Source organism: Brachyhypopomus gauderio, unplaced genomic scaffold (genome assembly GCF_052324685.1).
Source record: "Brachyhypopomus gauderio isolate BG-103 unplaced genomic scaffold, BGAUD_0.2 sc168, whole genome shotgun sequence".
NCBI classification, from domain to species: domain Eukaryota; kingdom Metazoa; phylum Chordata; class Actinopteri; order Gymnotiformes; family Hypopomidae; genus Brachyhypopomus; species Brachyhypopomus gauderio.
In genome coordinates, this window is record NW_027506989.1 from 1 (window position 1) to 19,966 (window position 19,966).

The 19,966-nt window shown below is 41.6% G+C and overlaps 1 protein-coding gene across 1 annotated transcript; it reads right to left on the reverse strand.

Annotated features, from left to right (window-relative positions):
- Window positions 1–2,389: 2,389 nt before the first annotated feature.
- On the reverse strand, window positions 2,390–19,482 carry LOC143501299 (serine/threonine-protein kinase MRCK alpha-like). The gene is made up of 5 exons (XM_076994949.1): window positions 18,189–19,482; window positions 9,793–9,884; window positions 3,866–3,949; window positions 3,570–3,665; window positions 2,390–2,558 (listed from the first exon to the last, which is right to left on the reverse strand). Exons 1-5 carry the CDS (start codon window positions 18,364–18,366, stop codon window positions 2,406–2,408), a joined length of 603 nt encoding a protein of 200 aa, XP_076851064.1. The 5' UTR covers window positions 18,367–19,482; the 3' UTR covers window positions 2,390–2,405.
- Between the last annotated feature and the right edge of the window lie 484 nt (window positions 19,483–19,966).

The window sequence follows — 19,966 nt, forward strand, 5'->3', positions numbered from 1 at the left end:
CTCCCTTTCCCACAGAGACACCAGGGCCACAGCGGTTGCTCATTCCTGAGGGAGGTCCCCGCATTCCAGGTCAGGGACACACACACACACACACACACACACACACACACAAGCACAGCTGCAGCTGGCCACGCCCTGCCTCAGCATTCCTCCTACTGCCTACTCTCCCTCTCTCTCCCTCTCTCTCCCTCTCTCTCTCTCTCTCTCTCTCTCTCCCTCCTCTCTCTCCTCGTCTCTCCCTCTCTTCTTCCTCCTCTCTCTCCCTCTCTCTTCTCTCTCTCCTCTCTCTCCCTCTCTCTCTCTCTCTCCTCTCTCTCTCATCTCTCTCTCTCTCTCTCCTCTCTCTCCATCACACACACGTGTGCAGTGTCTTTCTCTACTTTAGCTTTGATTCTTCCTCATCCTAAACTCCACTTTTGTCCCACTTTGCTCCTCTTCCCCCTTTTCCAGCACACACACACACACACACACACACACACACACGCACACACACGCACGTAGCACAAATAATCTGACACATTGCTCTAATCAATCTTACCTTAATACCTAAATTAAGGTGTAAAGAAGAAATTAAATAATTAAATATAGCCTGGTTCAGTATTGGGGTATAATCCTGTCCCCCCCCCCCCCCCCCCCCCCCCCCCCCCCCCCCAGTCTGGGCAGCACCGCATCAGCACCGAAACTCAAGACTAAGCCACTCCACGATGAGGTAATACAGTACAGATGAGCTGGGCTGCGTTATGTCATGCGGTGAAAGACAAGTCGGCCTGCCTGTGCTCCTCATCAGAGTCTCCGCCACTAGTGTCACCATAGAGGCAGTCCAGCCGGAGAGGCGACCGCCAGGTGGGCGTTCTCTCCACGCGCCTCACCTTCTCACACAGGCTCGTCGGGTGACACTAATGTAATTACTCGAGCTCTGGAGACGAGAGGAGAACACCCTACTGGAGCTGAGCGGCGTGTGCACAGCGGCGTGATGACGGTACCGCTGACACCGAGGGTGGAGGGTCACATCGTTAGAGCAGACAACAAACCAGCAGCACTAGAACCAGTCAGGCAGCTGCTCTGGGTCATTCTTGAGCCAAAACAGAAGAGTGTGATGTGCATGCAGAAATCAAAACAATACTCAAGATTCCTTCAGTGTACTTGGACGGCTCTCTGCACACACACCGTTCAGCAGAATAGCAGCAATACGGGCGGACCAATAGGAAGTGAGACCCGCCCCTTCCTGCATCGACCGCCAATCACAAGAGAAGGTCCTCCTCAACCAACATGCCTACTCAGCATCCTGTTCCATTTCTCAGCACGGCCATTAGTGTCTGTACATATCCTACGTAATATGGCGTCGCTAAAACGCTCCAGGTTTCCGCAATGGAAGCGGTCTTCCATTATATCAACTTAGCTATGGCAACTAAGGTGACTAAGGCATGAACAACTACAATAACCAGCACGTGGTTGGCAAGTGTATTCAACCAGTGGCTTACCTACCATGCTGAAACACTGCCTGAACATACTCCTTCTGAGGTGAGAGATAGAAATTCCACTGTTTGTATTCATATGCAATGAAAACCGGCATGCAATTGAGATATGCACAACAGTAATAATGGTTATTTTAATTTCGGCATATTGTGAACACTACACAGACAGGAGGAACTGCATTTTCTTTTAAAGTTCAGCCAAAGCATTTTACTTCAGCTTGCAGATGCTGTGTGATGTAGATGAGTTTCCATAAAACACAGTAATACTGCTACATGTCTTTAATGGGGCTGGTTGGAATATGGCTGCCCTGTTAAAACTCCTAAGCAAACTCCTATGGTCCGGCCGCCTCTCTCCACAACCATACCAAACACTCTCTCTCTCACACACACACACACACACACACACACACACACACACACACACACACACACACACTCACACACACTCACACACACTCACACACACTCACACACACTCACACACACTCACACACACTCCAGCTGCTAACCACCTCCTCCAGCGTGCAATTAACAGCCCAGAATAGTTCAAGTCCTCTGGAACCACATCTGAGAGCCTGAGCTCCTCAGAACATAATCTCTGGAAAGAAGGTCTACATATGAAACACATACAGAAAAAGCAGTCAAGGACTTCCCAGAGCCTTACAACGCGTTGTGATTCCAGACATCAGTTCTGTTTAGCCAGTTCCCATACATCAGCAGTCCAGCCTTCACAATTCCTGTCCAACGAGCCCAATGTGCCCTCCAGAGAAAACTACACAACCAGGCCAGTGAAACTGGAGCTACGCACCACCCACCTGCCCATCAGTCACAGATCAACCTTTTGGATCACTTGTTTTGTTCCACATCCAATTGTCCAGTTCAAGATGTTGGGCCTGTGGGCTTGCCGTAGGCTGAAGGCAGCCTGAGGGCTTACCTGTGCACGTAGTGGAGCTGATGCACAGAGTCGATAGCCAGCACCATCTCGGCCAGGTAGAATCGGGCCATGTCTTCAGGCAAGCGGTCCTCAAACTTACTCAGCAGAGTCAGAAGGTCACCACCCACGTAGTAATCCATCACCAGATACTGTAAGACAGTCGCACCATTTGCCTTATGAAGACATCTAAAGGAAAGATCTAAAACCTATAAAATCTTGCTATAAAGTTGTGGTTCCTTTGGTTAAAAATTCATTTAAAAATTGTAAAATAAAATGTATAAAAAGTCTCTCAGCCATTAGATTCTGAATGAAGGCATGTATAGCTCAATGTAAATGCTGGACTACCATCGGAAGAAGACCAGTAAGCCTCTTTATGACTACCTGAACCCATTCTAAAAGTAGTGCTGGGTACCAAAATCCAGTTCCAACATCATTTTCACTTAGATACCTAGATGCAGTCAGTCAGCCGAGACGTGTGGAGTCCAAACTGTGCTTCAGTGTTATCATTGCTAAACACTGGATATCAACAGCAACAACCTTGTAAAGAAGGTACATACACACAAACTTCTCTCAACCTGTTCAAACTGCAATCAGGTCACTGTCCATAGCAGTGACGTTTTTTATTCACTTTTATAGTTCAGAGTCTCGTTGCATCCTAAAACACACTGACTAGTCTGCAAGAACTTTATTTAGACCTGAGCAGTTGTGCACCTGCATTTATGAAGATTTGGACCATTTTTCCCCATACTTACACACACACACACACACACACACACACACACACACACACACACACACACACACACACACACACACACACACACACACTTCACATCACACTTGCTCTGATGCAGCAGGTGTCTACAGTTACAGTTATAACTAACAAATAAATACATTTGTTAGTTATAACTGTAAAGAAATCAAAAAGACATTCTTTAATGTCATGAAGGCATCAAGCTTTAGTGTTTTTTAAGCATGGGTTCAGGCTCCATTTTAAAAGCATTGTGTTAGCACTGGCACTGCAAAAACCCAAAGGAGAGCCATGTGCCTCTCTGCCATATCAGCAATCATCCACAGTGCTCATGTTTGGTGTGGTAGAGCTCTGAACCTGCTTGGAACCTCTCACAGCTGCCGCAACACGCTCGAAGTTGCAAGCTCACCAAGAAGTTGTCGTCCTGAAAGGCGTAGTGCAGCGTGGTGATCCACTGGCAGTCCCCGTACACCAGAACGTCCCGCTCCTCCCGGAAACATGCGGTCTACAAACAACATTCAGATACTAAACCCTCCACAGATGTCTAATACCACATTTAAACCAGCGTTCTCATTCTCTTTTGACTAACAAAAAATGTTAATGATCTGCAGAAACCATTTATGTATAATGTCAAATAGGTCTTGAGCCATCAGTCCTCCACCATAACTGCAGTAGGAGAAGTGGAGACAGGAACATGGACATCACCTCAGCCCTTTTTAGCATCTCCCACTTGTTAAGAATCTTCATGGCGAACACTTTGTCTGAATTCTTCACCTTCACGACCGCTACCTGGAACGCACACATGACAGAGGGGTTATTTTACAGCCGCACACAAAACAATCTCAGCCCTTACAAATCATAACACATAGATGGAAGTTTGAACATAAACCTAAAGGAAGAAATGGTGTTGAGTTAAATTTGCTGAAAGATTCTGTTGCAGATATGGCAGCTGTCCAATCACTGAGCTGTCTGGGTGTAAACCTCCAGTTCAGCAGCAGCTCTGGTTACTGCAGGCATTCAAGTCCCAGCTGAGGGGAGCTGAGGAGACAGAACGTCCAGGAGACGAGACGACCTGAGCTGAGAAGGAACGATCAAGTACTGAGGCACAACACAACCTTCTCTACCAGCACCAGACAGGCAAAGATGAAACCAGCTGGCAATGGCTATGGGTCACGCCAGGACTGAGGTTGCCTTCATTGGAAAGAAACTCTTGTACCGGAGAGTACAGAGAAAACCTCACACATCCTACACTTCACACATCCTACTTCTGTAACTCTTCTTCTACAGTGAAGAAGAGTTACAGTGTAGGAGAGTTACAGTGTAGGAGAGTTACAGTGTAGGAGAGTTAACATGTAGGCATGTTAATCATCATAAACGTTTGGATGAAACCCTTTCCTTTACTTGAATTTGGACCGACCGAGGGCAACAGTGAGAAGGGCACTTATATTCACACTGTTCTAAGGGAGCTAGCTGGTAGTCAGTAGGTCGCTTTGGGCAGTAACATTAAATTGATAAACGCACACTACTTAGAGCACATCCATGCAAGACCATCATTACCACAACACAGAAACGTGTGATTTGGAGAGCAAAACACTGGAGCAGCTATAATTGAGCAAATACTACCTCCAAATTAACTTAGACTTAACATAGACACAAACAGGATGCATGTTGTCTGAGGACCAACTGGTATGATGGATCTGGTGATTCTAGAAGGAACAGCAAAAATGTGTTCAACACCACAGCTCACCACGCCGCTGTGTTAGCTAGGCAAACGCTACAAGCATGAATTCCCTTGTTTACATGATTTCACACTGCAGCCCACGACCTGAATGTTACCTTATGGGTTTGCTTGTACCGTTAGCTGCCACGGTTTTACAAAGGCAGAACTAAAACTTCATTAAACTTCACCGTCACATGTGCAGAAAAACTTTCTCCCTGGTATTTTGCTTTTGAAATAGTAACCGGCTTCTCTTACAGCTAATGTTTACAATATAAAAAAACCCTTTCTATCCGTTTATTAGAAGAAGGCAAATCTGATCTGCCATGAGCAGATTTCCAGGAGAAAGTGACTTTTAAAAAATCTGTCAAACAAATACAGCTATTAGCCATGGTAATGAAGTCTGCCAGAGGGAGACTTTCCGGTGTACCCTTAGATTCAACAAGCGCTTTAAAACCTTAACAGTTATATGAGCCTTAGTAGAGATCCAGGAATTGATGGATAAAAAGAGCGAGTAAATCAAATAAGAGAAGTGGAATGGACATTCTCTTCCAGTCTGCTGTGTGTAAGGGAAACAACTGTGTGCTTCTCACTCTGCTGTTTAATAAGCCAAAACAAGCAGTCACTGAACACTGCACATTCCATCCTAAGTGGGGTTAGCAGAGGTAGACCAGACAAAGTCAACTCCTGGTTTCTACTTCCTCATCTCCTCATCTCCAAGCGAGATTCAGCCTAACATTCAAGTAACTTCTTAAACGATCCACATCGTAAACACGATTAAGAGATAGAAAAGAAAGAGTAACTTCTTAAACAATCCACATAAACATACAGACATTGATAGGGAAAAGACTGATAAATTCAGACGGAGAAGCAAAAGCCAAACACTGAAGCAACTACAATTCACCTGCTGAACCACCACCTGTATGTTTTTAAATTCAACATAAAACAATGCCAATACAATGAACAAAATGAATACAATGGACAACTAATTAAAACTTTAATTGTTGTTCAAGGAAGGCTGTTATATTCCTCTCCAGATGTCCACAGTAAAATAAAAAGTGTTCAAGACTGGAAAATGACGGGAGGCGGGAAAAACGAAAATAGAGCAACGTCAACAACATTCCTACTCCACTCGGCCTCCCTCGGGGCCAGCACTAGGATCATAATGTCCCTCACATTTGTTTTGCTTCTAAATATTTGCCACAGTTGAATTTGAATATCATTATACACAATATGACTGGTTACATTACTGTTTCTACCATAGCCTCCGTGACTTGCCCTGGCCATTTTCCCTCGGGGAATTCCCACCATTTTAAGGGCGATTTCTTTGCCTTTTCAACTTAGATGACCCCATACAGTCTCCAACCACTTTTTAAAACCACCTTCTAGGTGTTCCGTTAGATTAAGGCCTATTGGCTGCAGCAGACAGTGTGTTAGCCATCCTGCATCAATGTGCACTCTGTATATTTGACAGTGGCAGAGTACTCTCAACCCAGTCTCATGAATATAAACTCCAGGAGAACTCAGCAACATTCCTGATGCAGTCCTACTAGCCATCCTGTCAGTTGTGGGTTTTGCATTAAGAAAGTGACCATAAAAGGTAGGTGTACCTGAAGAAGTGGGCAGAAGGCATATATGTACAATGACATAAAGCATAAAGCAAAATAAAGCACAGTACAGTAATTACCTTGCTACATACTCTCATGTATACACATGCACATTCAAATTATATATATATATAAAGTAATATCAGTCATGACTATTCAAACCAGAACTCCAGCACAAAATCTGGCAGCAGCACCAGTGCCCACACCATAAGGAACTTCAAGTAAGGAAGGTACTGCTATGAATGTTATTATGAACATACAATTATTATTATATATGTAATTAATGACATACATCACACTTCAAATGCAAATATGTCATTATTTTACCTCAGGTAATACCAAAGAAAAACAGAAAAAAAGAAGTGAATGCAATGCTACAAGTGATCACTCCTCCGATCAGCTAATATATGCCACAACAACATTAATTCTTGAGGTGCTTGGCTGGAACAGTATGAAGGACCAGTGTCCTCCATGGAGAAAGAGATGGGCAACATGGAGACATCAGACAGCTACCAGACATCAGATAGCTACCAGACATCAGACAGCACAACTGCACAAAGACGTGACAAAAGTCTAGAAGGAACTTGGGAAGGACAATAAGCTGATGCCTTGGAAACCGAAAATTCACAGCTCTGACTGGCCACCCAAAGAGGTACACAAGAAAAGTAGAAGCCAGGAGAATAAAACGGATATTCTCCCATGAGCCATCCAATGTTTACTCTCAGTGGACTAAGTAACAGCATGAGGACAGCCACACCAAAGCTGAAGACTGAACAGTACTGGAAAAGTATATGGGAGAAGTCATCATCACACAACAACAATGCCCAGTAGTTGCTGAACCTGATAGCAGACCACAGCAACCCCCTGAACAGGATCCAGTGACAAACATGCTAGCAGACAGGGAAGGGCATCAAGTATGAAGAGATGTTCAACTCCAAGTCCTGACAGGATCCACCGCTACATGCTGAAACTACACTCCATGGATGCCTTGCAGTGCAAATGATCCAGCTGATAACAGACGGAACTGAATGGTCAACTGAGGGCCACACAGTCCTTCATGATCATGATGCCAGAAAAGAGTGGGTGGCTCCATGCAACCACCAGCCGATAACGTGCCTCTGCACAAGATAGAGGCTCCTATTAGGAATCATTAGAGCTCCTGCACCTGGAGTCACATTGCTCAGTGCTTGAATCCAGAAAGGCATTGGCAAGAACAACATAGGAGCCAAGCGCACCAGCTCCTCGTGGATAAGCGTTATCTGAGACTGTTAGACCAGACAGGCCAACCTGTGCACCACCTGGATTGACTACAAGAAAGTCTATAATAAATGAATAAAAGACTATATAACATGAATAGGAGTCTTAAGAGTATTTTAAAAATCTCAATAAGGATGTGGAAATTGACCCTAGAGGTCAACTTTACACCAATGACACCAAGTTGCCATCAGCTTTGGGATTTACCGAGATGATGCCCCTGAGAGACCTCATCTCCAAAAGTGGCTACAGAATGGAGTGACCATCAGGCAAGTACTCTACATGGATGATATCAAGCTCTATGCCAGCAGTGAACAAGACATTGACTCACTACAGCTCACAACAATATACAGCAATGACACTGGAATGTCATTCAGACCAGATGGTTGCAAGGAGAGGAAAAGTAATTAGATGGCACAGAGAAAATAATAGAAAGTATGCAAGATGTAACAGGTCATAACTTACACGGAACGCCATAACCAAGTGGCTGGCATATTATGCATAAACATCTGTGCCAGGTACAGTCTGGTTCCAGATAAAGAATGCTAAAACGGTAATGACTAACCAACCAAACATCAGAAGAAGGACAAAGTGATAGATTTAGCAATCCCAACTGAGAGCGACATCAGGAGTGAAAGGCTCAAGAAATCCCAAGCCGAGCATGGGGAAGGTAAAGACAACAGCGGTTCTCATGGTAACTGGAGCACTAGGGGCTATTCACAAAATATCACAAACACAACAAGGTCATTGGCCACTTTATTAGCTACACCTTGCTAGTACCTGGCTGCCCCTCCCTTTAACTGCCATAATTCTTTGTTGCATAGATTCAACAAGGTGCTGGAAACATACTGAAGAGGTTTTAGTCCATATTGACATGACAGCATCAGGCAGTTGCTGCAGATTTGTTGACTGCACATCCATGATGCAAATCTCCTGTTCCACCACATCCCAAAGGTTCATTGTTGAAATGAGATTTGGTGACTCTGGAGGCCGCTTGAGTATAGTAAACTCACTGTCATGTTCAAAATGATTTCAGGTTTGTGACATGGTCCATTAACCTGTTGGAAGTATCCAACAGGCAGACTGCAATCATACAGGGTTGAACATCCTCAGCAACAGTACCTAGGTTTGCTGTGGTGTTTAAATAATGCTCAAATGCATTTGACAATTGGGTCTAAGCGTGTGCCAAGAAAATACGCACCACACCATTACATCACCATCAGCCTGAAGTGTTGAAATGAGGCAGGGTGGATCCATGCTTCATGTTTATGCCAAAATTCTGATTCTAACATTCAAACATCAAAGCAGAAATCAAGGCGCGTCAGTGTTTTTCCAGTCTTCTAGGGTTGTTCATTTAGAGATGCTCCTCTGCATACCTCCATTGTTACAAGTGATTATTTGAGTGACCATTGCCTTTCGATCAGCTCAAACCAATCTGGCCGATTCCCTCTGACCTCTTGCATCGTCAAGGCATTTTACCCACAGAACTGCTGCTCACTGGGTATTTTTCCTTTTTTAGACCCTTTGCTGTAAACCCTGGAGATGGATGTGCACGAAACTCCCAGTAGGTCAGCAGTTTTTGAAATACTCAAACTAGCTCATCTAGCACCAACAACCATGCCATGTTCAAAGACACATCACCTTTCTTCCTCATTCTGATGCTCAAACTTTAGGTCATCTTTGCTATGTCTGCTTGTGTAAATGCACAGAGATGCAGCCATGTGATTAGATTACTAGGTATTTAATTTTTTACATTTCTATTCTTTAATATTTCTAAAGTACATTGCAGTTACTCACCTGGAATCTTCTTTGGATTTTTACATACATACAAATGTGTGTGCGGAAATCAAAAACAAAATGACACACACATACATGTACATACACAGCTGATCACATCGCTACCACCACAATTGACAAATGCTTTAGGCCTTAGAGCCTTTCCTACTGACCTTTGTTAGTGCTTCACTTTTCATAGATCAATATCAGAGTCATACAAAGTGAAAAATCAATTGCTCCATGCAATTCCCCATTGAACATGTGTTGTGCGTGCCTACCTCCCCAAATGCTCCTCGGCCAATAACTTTCAGGATTTCAAAGTCCTCCTTGTGGAGTCTCATCTGCTTCACTTTAGATGTGAATGACTTAGCTAGAGAGAGAGAGAGAGAGAGAGAGAGAGAGAGAGAGAGAGAGAGAGAGAGAGAGAGAGAGAGAGAGAGAGATTAGAACACAAGAAAGAAACATCAACCTGTGCACTTCCATATGGCTTTACAAGCACCTTTCTTAACAAGCATCAAACCACACAATGAAAACCAAAGTGCTTTTCTGATGCCAACAATGGATGAGGTGGTTATTGATCAAGATTAACATTCACCACAGAGCTGAATGCTCTAGTTGCAGCCATCTTAAACCCACAATCCCCTGGTATATAAAACATTTATCATTAGACACAGGCAATTTGAAGGCAGAATTGCATGCAAAGATAAAATATATAAATATGAATTGACTGGTTCCCATTTGATTTATATCTCTATATATCCAAAATTATAATACAAACTTTTTTATATAAAGCTGTTTTATATAAATTTCTTCAGCAATGACATTGCTGTGTCAAACACTGGTGTCTCAAGCGTATGGCAGTGAAGTGTATGGTAATTTCAGCATGCTAATTGGTGGCCACATGTTAGGGTGTTCAAACATCCGTATTTCCCGGGACATGTCCATATTTCACGTCCTGTCCTGGGCGACACAGGTTTTTTTTTTAAGTGAGGAAATGTGCTGGTTTTTTAATTACCTTCATTGGACTATTATTTGTTATTGGAGTTTCTGTTGTTGACTTTTACTGAAAAGCATTTTTTAATAAACCAACTGTAAATATGTTATTGTAGGATTGTGTGGGCCCATGTTAAGTGAGTGCATGTCACAGTATATGTGATACACTCCCCCCCCCCCCCCCCACCAATCCAAGGTGTCCTGGTTTTCCCAAATGAAAATATGGTCACCCTACCATGTTTCCATTCTATTGTTAGCTACATTAGCCTTGTACCTTCAGCGCTAAGCTAAAAAAAAACTAAAACGCTTTAATTCTATTTAACACTGGTTCTGAATCTCATGTGAGAATGTTTCCAACAAGCAGCATGTAGTTGCTTTGCTCCTGGTGTCTCGACAAATGTCACTTGAGAAAACGTGTTAATGATATCCTCTCTAGTCTAACACGCAACACAGGATTCTGTGGGCTCATTAACCCTGTTAGACCATGATGCATGCATTCACCACAGTGCCTGGGGCACAGGTGGATCCCTGTCCTCAACCAGCAGACAGCAAGCAGTCAAAGCAGGTTCCCAACATGACTGTGGGAAACAACCATGCTTTTCATTAAAAAATATATATATACATATATAATAAATATAAATCATGTGTGTCATACCTAATTGACATTGCTTCCAGCAAGTCTTTTGCTAATTTTTATTTTTATTATTAAGACTACATGGTTTGTATCATAATATGACAGGTGTCATCCAGACTATAACAAAGAATTAATAAAAACGCTACACCTAATTATACGTGGAAAAAGAAATGGAATGACAAAAAGAAGCTTAAGGGCTAACGTGTCCAGTTCCAGGGTGGGAGCCCAGCATGGTGTGGTGATTTTCCACCTATTACACACCTGGTTCAACTCATCGTGTAATTACCAGATTTAGCAGGTGTGTAGAGAGACCACCAGATTCTGCTGGTTTGACACCCTTTGCTCTAGAGGCCACTCTGGTGCCTACAAAGAAATGGCTTGGGTATAAAAATTGAAGTCTGAATTTCAGTGAGAGGGGGGGTGAGAGGGGAAGCCCGGCGCACTAAACGGGTTTCCATGGAGCTTGACCTCTTTCAAACAACTGCTGCGTACACTGAATAGCTCTACACAAGACATAAGGGCAGAACAGTTTATGTAGCTAAACTGAGAAACCCCCCCTCTCTAATTACAATTTGTGCTGGCTACCTTACACTCACTGATTTCTGGATCATCAAAGCTGCTAAGCTGTCCAAAACTATCTATAAAATCATAGACAGATTCAGTCAGATAAGGTAACGGACAGATAACAGATTGTAGATGAATAAAACCAACTGTGTCTATCCTACAAATCAACATCATATTAATGTCAAGACTGCAACAGTGTCTGGGTTTCACATTTAGCCTTGAAGTATGGTAGGACGATTCTCACCATCAACCATTTTATATATTGGTGTGTTAGTCTATATTTGTTTATTGTTTTCCTTACAAGTGATTCTTATCTTTTTTGTACTCAATGACTTCCCAAACATGCAGGCTGGACATTGGGACCCAATCTCTCCGAGTTCCCCCCAAATCGTAGTACTGGAGTCCCTGCAGAAAAGCACAGGAGCGTGGACTGCATAGAAAACCCTTTCACTGATTGATGCACTACGTAAACACATTAAACTACTGTTTGTCCTGCTACTTCTAGCATGTTTGTAACTTGCATGAAATGTTAACAAAAATAACCACTGCCCCCCTCCCCAAAAAAACATTCTCACAACTCCCAGTTTGAAAACCACTGAGAGACTCTAATAGTCAAACATGGCTTAAACACCTACACGTCTGAAAAAGCATGAAATAATTAAAGCTGGTCGTCATCATACACGATTTACTGGCCATGTTTTGAGTTTCAACAATACAAAATGCAGTAAAATTTCAGCAGGTTATTTGGTGTGTTTAGTAAGATGTATCAGTCATAACCTGCAATGTAACAGTAATCTACAGTATGGTCAATGAAAAGCTGCTTTGTACAAATTAGAGAGTTTTGCACAATGTTTTCGTAATAAATTATTTTACTTATTTTCATCATTGGCTTGTGTGTTCATAAATGTTCAATTAATACCATGATACTGTGATAGTTTTAGACTAGGATTTCAAATCATGAAAATTTCAAAAAGCAACACTACCATCTTGCTCAGTCAAAACCATTCCTCCAGTATACAGTATTCCATATTCTGCATTCAGAAACTTGCACAGCAGTGTAGCACTCTGTAGTCAAGGTGGTATGTGACTATAAATTAAATTAACCATATTGTCCATCTACTGGAATGCCCTGCAACACCACACCATATAAAGACAAAGGAACAGGAGAGGCACTAAAACACCATTTCCATAGAGGGTAAGAATCTCTCAAAGTCACCGAGCCACTCAAGTATACAAGAATAAAATGTTATGTAATGAAGTGGACAAGTCAGATCCACAGTTGTTAATAATAATAACAAAGGCCCCTGGGCTTCTGCATTGGTTTTGTGTTAACTAAAAACACTTCAACTTCCACATTTTAAATTGTGATCATACAGCAATATCGTATTCCCTCTTATGACATTTTATCAGAACTGACCCAAAGTTTTCTTATTTATGTCTAGTCACAGCTGTTTCTTGTTATCATACAACAGAGGAGTGTGTTTAGTGACAGACTACTACTCCCCAGGTGCAGGACTAATCGACTCAAACACTCCTTTGTCCCTCATGCCATCAAACTATACAACTCCTCTCTGGGAAGGAGGGGGGGGAAGGAGTTAAATAGGTGGATGTGCCAATGGGCAGACTGAGGATGTCTGGGAATTAGCTGATCACCTATAAACCGGACTATGTGCAATATATAATATAATCAATCAGAATCACAATACTACATAATGGGCTGCAATACTCCATAATGGGCTATGTGCAATCACATGCTTTTATACATTGCCTTATTTCCTAGTTTATCTTTACTATTATTATTATTATGTTGTGTGCTTAATCTTGTCTTATTTCTTGTAAACATTACAGTACTGTAACGCTGCTACTTGAGAAATGCAATTTCCCGAAGGGATCCGTCCCAAGGGATCAATAAAGCTCTATCTATCTATCTATTAATATTTGTAGTGCCACCTTCATGGTGCAAAAAGGTTACCTAATATTAGGTATTAGGTATAATATACGAAACCTCTGTAATAAGCTGAATAAAGCTCATTCTCTCATGCAAAAGAGCCTGCACAAAGATGAATAAAACCTGTAATCCTTCACATAGTTATTATGTGAAGTTATTTTGTACACTCTGTATGTATTCATATATAGGTACTATATGAAGTAATTGTATATGATGTATTACATATATACCCTATAAAAGTGCAGATTTATCTCTTAAAATATATCCCTTATTTAATGCATAAATGTACAAAAGGAACAGTGCAGTTTGCTTTTTACCAGAAATACCTCTTCAATATATGAAAACTACATCTTTTGTCTTATGTGCTAGACACCAACTAAAACCTTGTGAATAGAGTAATTGACAATGTATAACAAAGGTGAAGATTGCAGCATTTTCCATGGTGGGTCTTGCTAATGGTTTTCCATGGCTTAGGAAGACAGACAGTAAAGTGATATTGGTAGAAGGCAGCAATATAGGCAGTAAAGAAATTTGCTGACAGAACTGTATCAAGCAAATTATCAATTTCATTGATTCGACCTGAAGTCAACTACTTGGTCTTGCCCCATTAAGACATGTGTGGCAGGAACCCCACACAGCGTCCATTATTGGAATACCAGAAGACAGATGTCAGGGTCCGGTCTCTTAGTCAGCATTTTCCATTGAACAGTTGGGCTCTGCATCTATGGCATTCCTACAACTATGCATGCCTTAAAGTCCACGTCCTCAGCATGGCTGGCGAGAGCAAAAACAGTGATGACACACCACTGATGTCACATTCTTGCACAGCTACGCATCGTTATTTTGTGCATTTGACCTTTAGTTCTGTAGTACTGCCTGAACTGTGCCTCTCACAAATTATGTAAGCCCTCACTGCTGATGCAAAGTCAGCCTTTTTGCTTAATAAAGGAATTTATATGTAGCTATTTCAACAAGATAGTGGTTCAATTATGATTTGCAGGGCTTTATTGTGAAATATGCTAAAATAAACCCTGCTTCTGTTAATAAAACACTGGTGCTCTTTTGTACAAGAGACAGTCTGAGCAATAAACCTCCAAAAAACACATCAAAAGACCAGTTGATTGAACAGGCTGCACACTCCATCATCTGCAACGTGTCAGTCAAACCAAAACATTTCTAAACCATGTGGTCATCACAGGGTTAGGACAGGCAGGATAAATCTGGCTGACAGGAAGAATGAAACAGTGATGCCACAGTCCTTAACTGAAGATCAATAATGCCACAAAAGATCTCAATGCTATAATGATACTATTTATAAAACCGGTATAGCATTTAAACTTTCAATTTTCATTTATTTCTAACATGAAATAAAAAATTTCCTCAACTCTTTAAACAGTTCTGTTCAAAACTGATAATATTTAGTCTTGATCTAGATTTGTTATGTTGCAGCGCTGCCCCGCATGTGAAATGTTAACTAATAGTCTTTACATATTAGTTAAATGGGAAACAATAACAAAGTTACTAAACTGAACGCATATAATGTCAGTCATATTTAGGATTCAAGGAGACGATCATTCACATCACATGTGGTACATGACGTGGAATGTCATTGTGCATTCAATTATGTTTACACCCAGTTTACAGCCAAAGAAGTAACAAACAATACAACAATAAATGACAAACAATGTAAATACTATGTATAAACACTATGTAAGGCCAGGTAGGGTAGCATTAACAAAAATGACCTTATAGGATTGAATTCTTAAAATGGAAAGGACAACCATCCACATGATGTCCTCTTAAAAAGAGTGCTGCCTTACAGAGAAAGGACCGCATTCTGCTCTTAATTTTTTTATTTAAATAGTGGAAAGTCTTCTGCCATGTCTGAGTTTTGAAAAAAAATGTGGTGTTCACTATCATAAATATTCTGGAGCAAAGAAATGACCAAACAATGTCAGTGTGTCTGTATGAAGTAGCACCACAGCGCAACATGGCCAATCCACTAACCCCTCCCCTAGTTCCAATGGATTTAGTGCACACAAGCTCCAGATCCGGCGTTAAATACTTCTTGAAGTATTCTGAACACATGCCAATGTTTAATAAGCATGTAGCCTATGTCAGTCAAACTTTAGGCTATCGGAAGCAGCCCGCTACTTTTAACTCCTTTCAAAGTGGCTGACTGGTATGCAGTGAAGACTCGCTTTGCTTTCTACACACCCTTCAAAATCACAAGTCAGCATTATGACTGGCTCGTGTAAAAATGCTTGTTCATTTCACAGAAAAAAAGTCTTTACCACAGCAGCAATGCTAAACTAGTGTCTCTCAGGACATGAGATTCCAATAGTCCACCAGCTTTAATGGTTAAAGTGGGGGCGTGACCGTGTCAGTACAGAGCAGACAAAGCCATGCCCCCACGCACCACCTAAAAGTTTAAGGAAGTCTGGGAAATGCAGGAAGTAGGCTAATGCATTGTAGCATAATATAAATATGTAGTACGGTACCATACAGAAAAAAACATAAATACGTTTTTTTTTTCTTTCATATATTCTATCATATATAAATTTTACATCACTTTATTTTATTAATTCTATTCCTTAATTCCTTTACATTCAATTGTTAAATTATTTTATTTGTCTTAATTTTGTAATTGTAAACTGTGTTTAAGAAAGTACTAGGCCTATATACATATTGACCATATGACATGGTCGCCTTTAACTAATGTGTTAATGGAAGACAAAAATCCTCAGTAGGCAGAAATGAAACCATTAAGTAGGACTGCCTACAATGATTTTTTTAAAAGAAACACAGCTCAATATTTAACACCCATATTGTATAGTACTGTTCAAAAGTTTGAAATGGTTTCAGTAAGGTGAACTCCACTTAGCTACAGATATAATTTATTCCATGTTTTAATATTATAATCACTTGGTACTAGGAGTAAAAAAAAGAAGGTTGTATGTATATATATATATATATATATATATATATATATATATATATATATATATATACACACACACACACACACACACACACACACACACACATACATTCATACATACACACACATCTTAAATGTTACAAGTGTTTAATTACAAACTGTATGCCATCTGTTGCCATTCACAGTTCATTACATTAGTCTTTCTCTTTAAATGTAAATGTACCTCACTCTTCACAGGTCAGTTTCTGACCACAGGACCACAGCTGACATGTTATTACTTTGCTAGCGGACCTCTCTCTCTCTCTCTCTCATCACAGTATAATGGTTGTGGGTATTGCTTTCACTAAGGCATCATGCACAAGAGTAGCAGTAGTTTTAACACATCATAATCACTGCTGGCCAGATAGAAAGTGGTCAGCCACCTAAAAGTATCAGTAGTGTTGTGATCATAAACAGGATCAGGAAACAGGATCAACAAACCATGCATGAATGAATGTTCAATTTATATAGCGCCTTTCAAGATACACAAGGTCACTTTACAATTTTAACACAGGTACAAGTCTTACACAACCAATCACACACCGGTGAGAAGCGGCAGCCAATTGCACACAGCGTACTCTCTACCGGAATCCACAGCCCCTTGGGGGACTGAATGGGGTGCAGGAAGGGGAGAGAGGACAGACCCTAGTGGCAGAGCACCATCCACCACTGGGCATACAGGTACACACATTCACACAAAGACACTCAGACAACTGTTTTTTTTTATTGAACATGAAGACACACAGACACACTCAGGAAGAATTTGTCAGGGAATCAGGGAGGGCCAATTTACCTAACCTCCAAGTCTTTGGACTGCGGGAGGAAACCCACACAGACACGGGGAGAACATGGAAACTCCACTCAGATAGGGACTTGAACCCAAGACCCCAGTGCTGAGAGGCACATGCTAACCACCAAGCCACCGTATGGAGACAGATGGACTACAGTCTCTAACTGTACACCTACAGAATGTTTCTAGTAATGTTTCTAAAAAGATTTATACTAAATGTAATAGGAGATGCTGTTCTAGATACAACATTGATTAATGTATGATCATATCACATACTCTAGACCTGTGGGGGCCGGAGAGCTTTTTTAATGGCAACATACTGAGTGTGCTCCAAACCTTCACATAACTAATATTATTCATAGTCTTGGAGGTATGAGGGTTTATGTACACATCATGCAAAAGTGTGTTTAGATAAATAAAGATTATGCATCTGTTTATAATATAGCCCTTATGCAGATGTTTAGACTACCAGTGAGGGTACATTTGGGAAATTCTGGTTAATGCAGCGTTCCTTGATGTTTAGGTCAGATGTTTAGTGCAGTTCACCACACAGGCATGAGTACAAAGTATTTAGCAGCATGTTGATACTTGACTTTACGGTAGGGCTGTATCCACACTTAAAAGGCTCGCTGACTTTAATCATCGAAGAAATGCATTCAAGTCGCATAGACAGCATACTTCTTTTTACATTGTTGGGTCTAGTGGATTTTAACAACGTTACTGGCGGTACTGTGTGAATCAGATGTGCTGAGGCTGCCTACTCACCCCACTCCAAGAACTCGGCTATATTCTTCTCTCTTCTCAGTGGAGAATTGTTGCACTCATCGTAAAGGCAGATCAGCACATCCAGAAGTGTCTCCACGCTGAGACACTGTCCGTTTGACTGGACGGGGCCATCCAGGACCATTTTCTCTAGCTTTTTCAAACGCACTTCCCCTGACATGGTTCAAACGCGGACGGTCCCCTGATTTAAATCAAAATGTGACAGAACAGTCTTCGTAATGAAAAAAATATAAAAAATAATAACACGAAACGTGGTTAGCAAGCCACGTCGATGGTGGGGTCACCCGGATAGCTACATGAGAAACCTCACGGTCCCGTCCGTGCGCAGCGGCGGACCGTGGCGTGTGGGGACCGCGATAGCTAGCACGCTAGCTCTTTTGTGTGTTAACGTCGCTTTGCCGCAGCTAATGTTCCGCTGCATTTTTTCAAAAATGACATTTTTTTAATACATAAGCGGATGAAACCGAATTAAAGTAGCCAGCGACACGCCACCGACATCGACTGAACTATCTCTCGCGTTTGAAGGACCTGAAGGAACCTTAAACCCTAAAAAAATAACCCAGCTAGTCCCGAAACACACGGAATATATCAGCTAGACATCTACCTAAGCTAATTTACATGACTAATGTTTTCATTTATGGTAATATATATATATATATAAGAAGCTTTCATTATCGACTGGATGTCTGGCGTGTGTGGAATTAAAGCTGGCGACCCACTTGCCCTGACCTGAAGCGCTAGCTGCGTGAGCTAACGTACACGTACGCTAGCCAGCTAGCTAGTGACGGTTGGTCGCAAACTGGAGAATTAAGACGCCACCTTTTTATCTATACGGTCCCTTCTTTTTAAACTTTTGGCTGAAACGACTACATTTGGCAGAAACAGAGACGTTAAACTCCGCTACGTTAAGTTCCGCTAAACTAACTACATTAACACAACAACAACAAAGTTCCTCGCCGCCGACCTATAGCCTAGCGGGCAGGACGGGACGGCGGCTCCTGCCAGACGGCTACAACTAGATCTGCTGCGAACTTGACAGAACTTCTCAAATTTATCTCGCTCCTCACAGAAGACGACATATCTGGTCCATAATAATCCGGTGGGTCTACGGATCAAGTCCCTTTTTTCATTTCTCCCCACAGTCCAAAGTCGCCAGCGTGAGCAGCAGCGGTGTTTTTGGTCAGTGATGTGAGGAGAAGGGTGTTTGAAATCCCTGCAGGAAGAGAGAGAGAGAGTTCCTCACCAACATGGCGCCCAGCGCACAACAGCTGTTGGGCTTCACGGGGATGTTCGGGACGCTCTGGGTCTCCCGCTACGCGTGTTAATAGTTACTAATAAAGAAGCACTTTGATATATACATTTGGAACAAGTCCCACGTTAGAGAAATGTTAATGTTCATAAAAACTTACTTTACCGGTTTATGATTTTCAAAGCAGCATCAACACTGCAGGAGATCTTTAGATAGTATTCGTAGATCGATTTATAAACTTGTAAAAAAAAAACAAATTATTAACAGTAACAAAACGTAGCCTACTTAATACCATAATTGCTAAAAACGCTACGTTTTGTGAAGGTAAAAATCTAAACTGTATGCATCTCAATTTGAAGCATCACGGTATTTACAAAGTAACAAATAGTTTAAATCCAGTTTGATACTGAAGTGCTTATTCATGGACAAATGAATCAGATGCGAGTGGCAAAATGTAGACATGCATTTAAAAAGTAAATATGCCTCTCTTCATCTAAAGGTGGATCTGCCT

What these genes read in the sequence shown, in the direction of transcription:
- LOC143501299 (XM_076994949.1), bottom strand. Translation starts at nt 18,366, where the DNA reads ATGTCAGGGGAAGTGCGTTTGAAAAAGCTAGAGAAAATGGTCCTGGAT. An exon ending in GCCGAGGAGCATTTGGGGAG is followed by an intron (nt 3,950 to 9,792) that starts GTAGGCACGCAC and finishes TGTGCGTTCCAG; the next exon opens with GTAGCGGTCGTGAAGGTGAA. An exon ending in AGATGCTAAAAAGGGCTGAG is followed by an intron (nt 3,666 to 3,865) that starts GTGATGTCCATG and finishes TGTTGTTTGTAG; the next exon opens with ACCGCATGTTTCCGGGAGGA.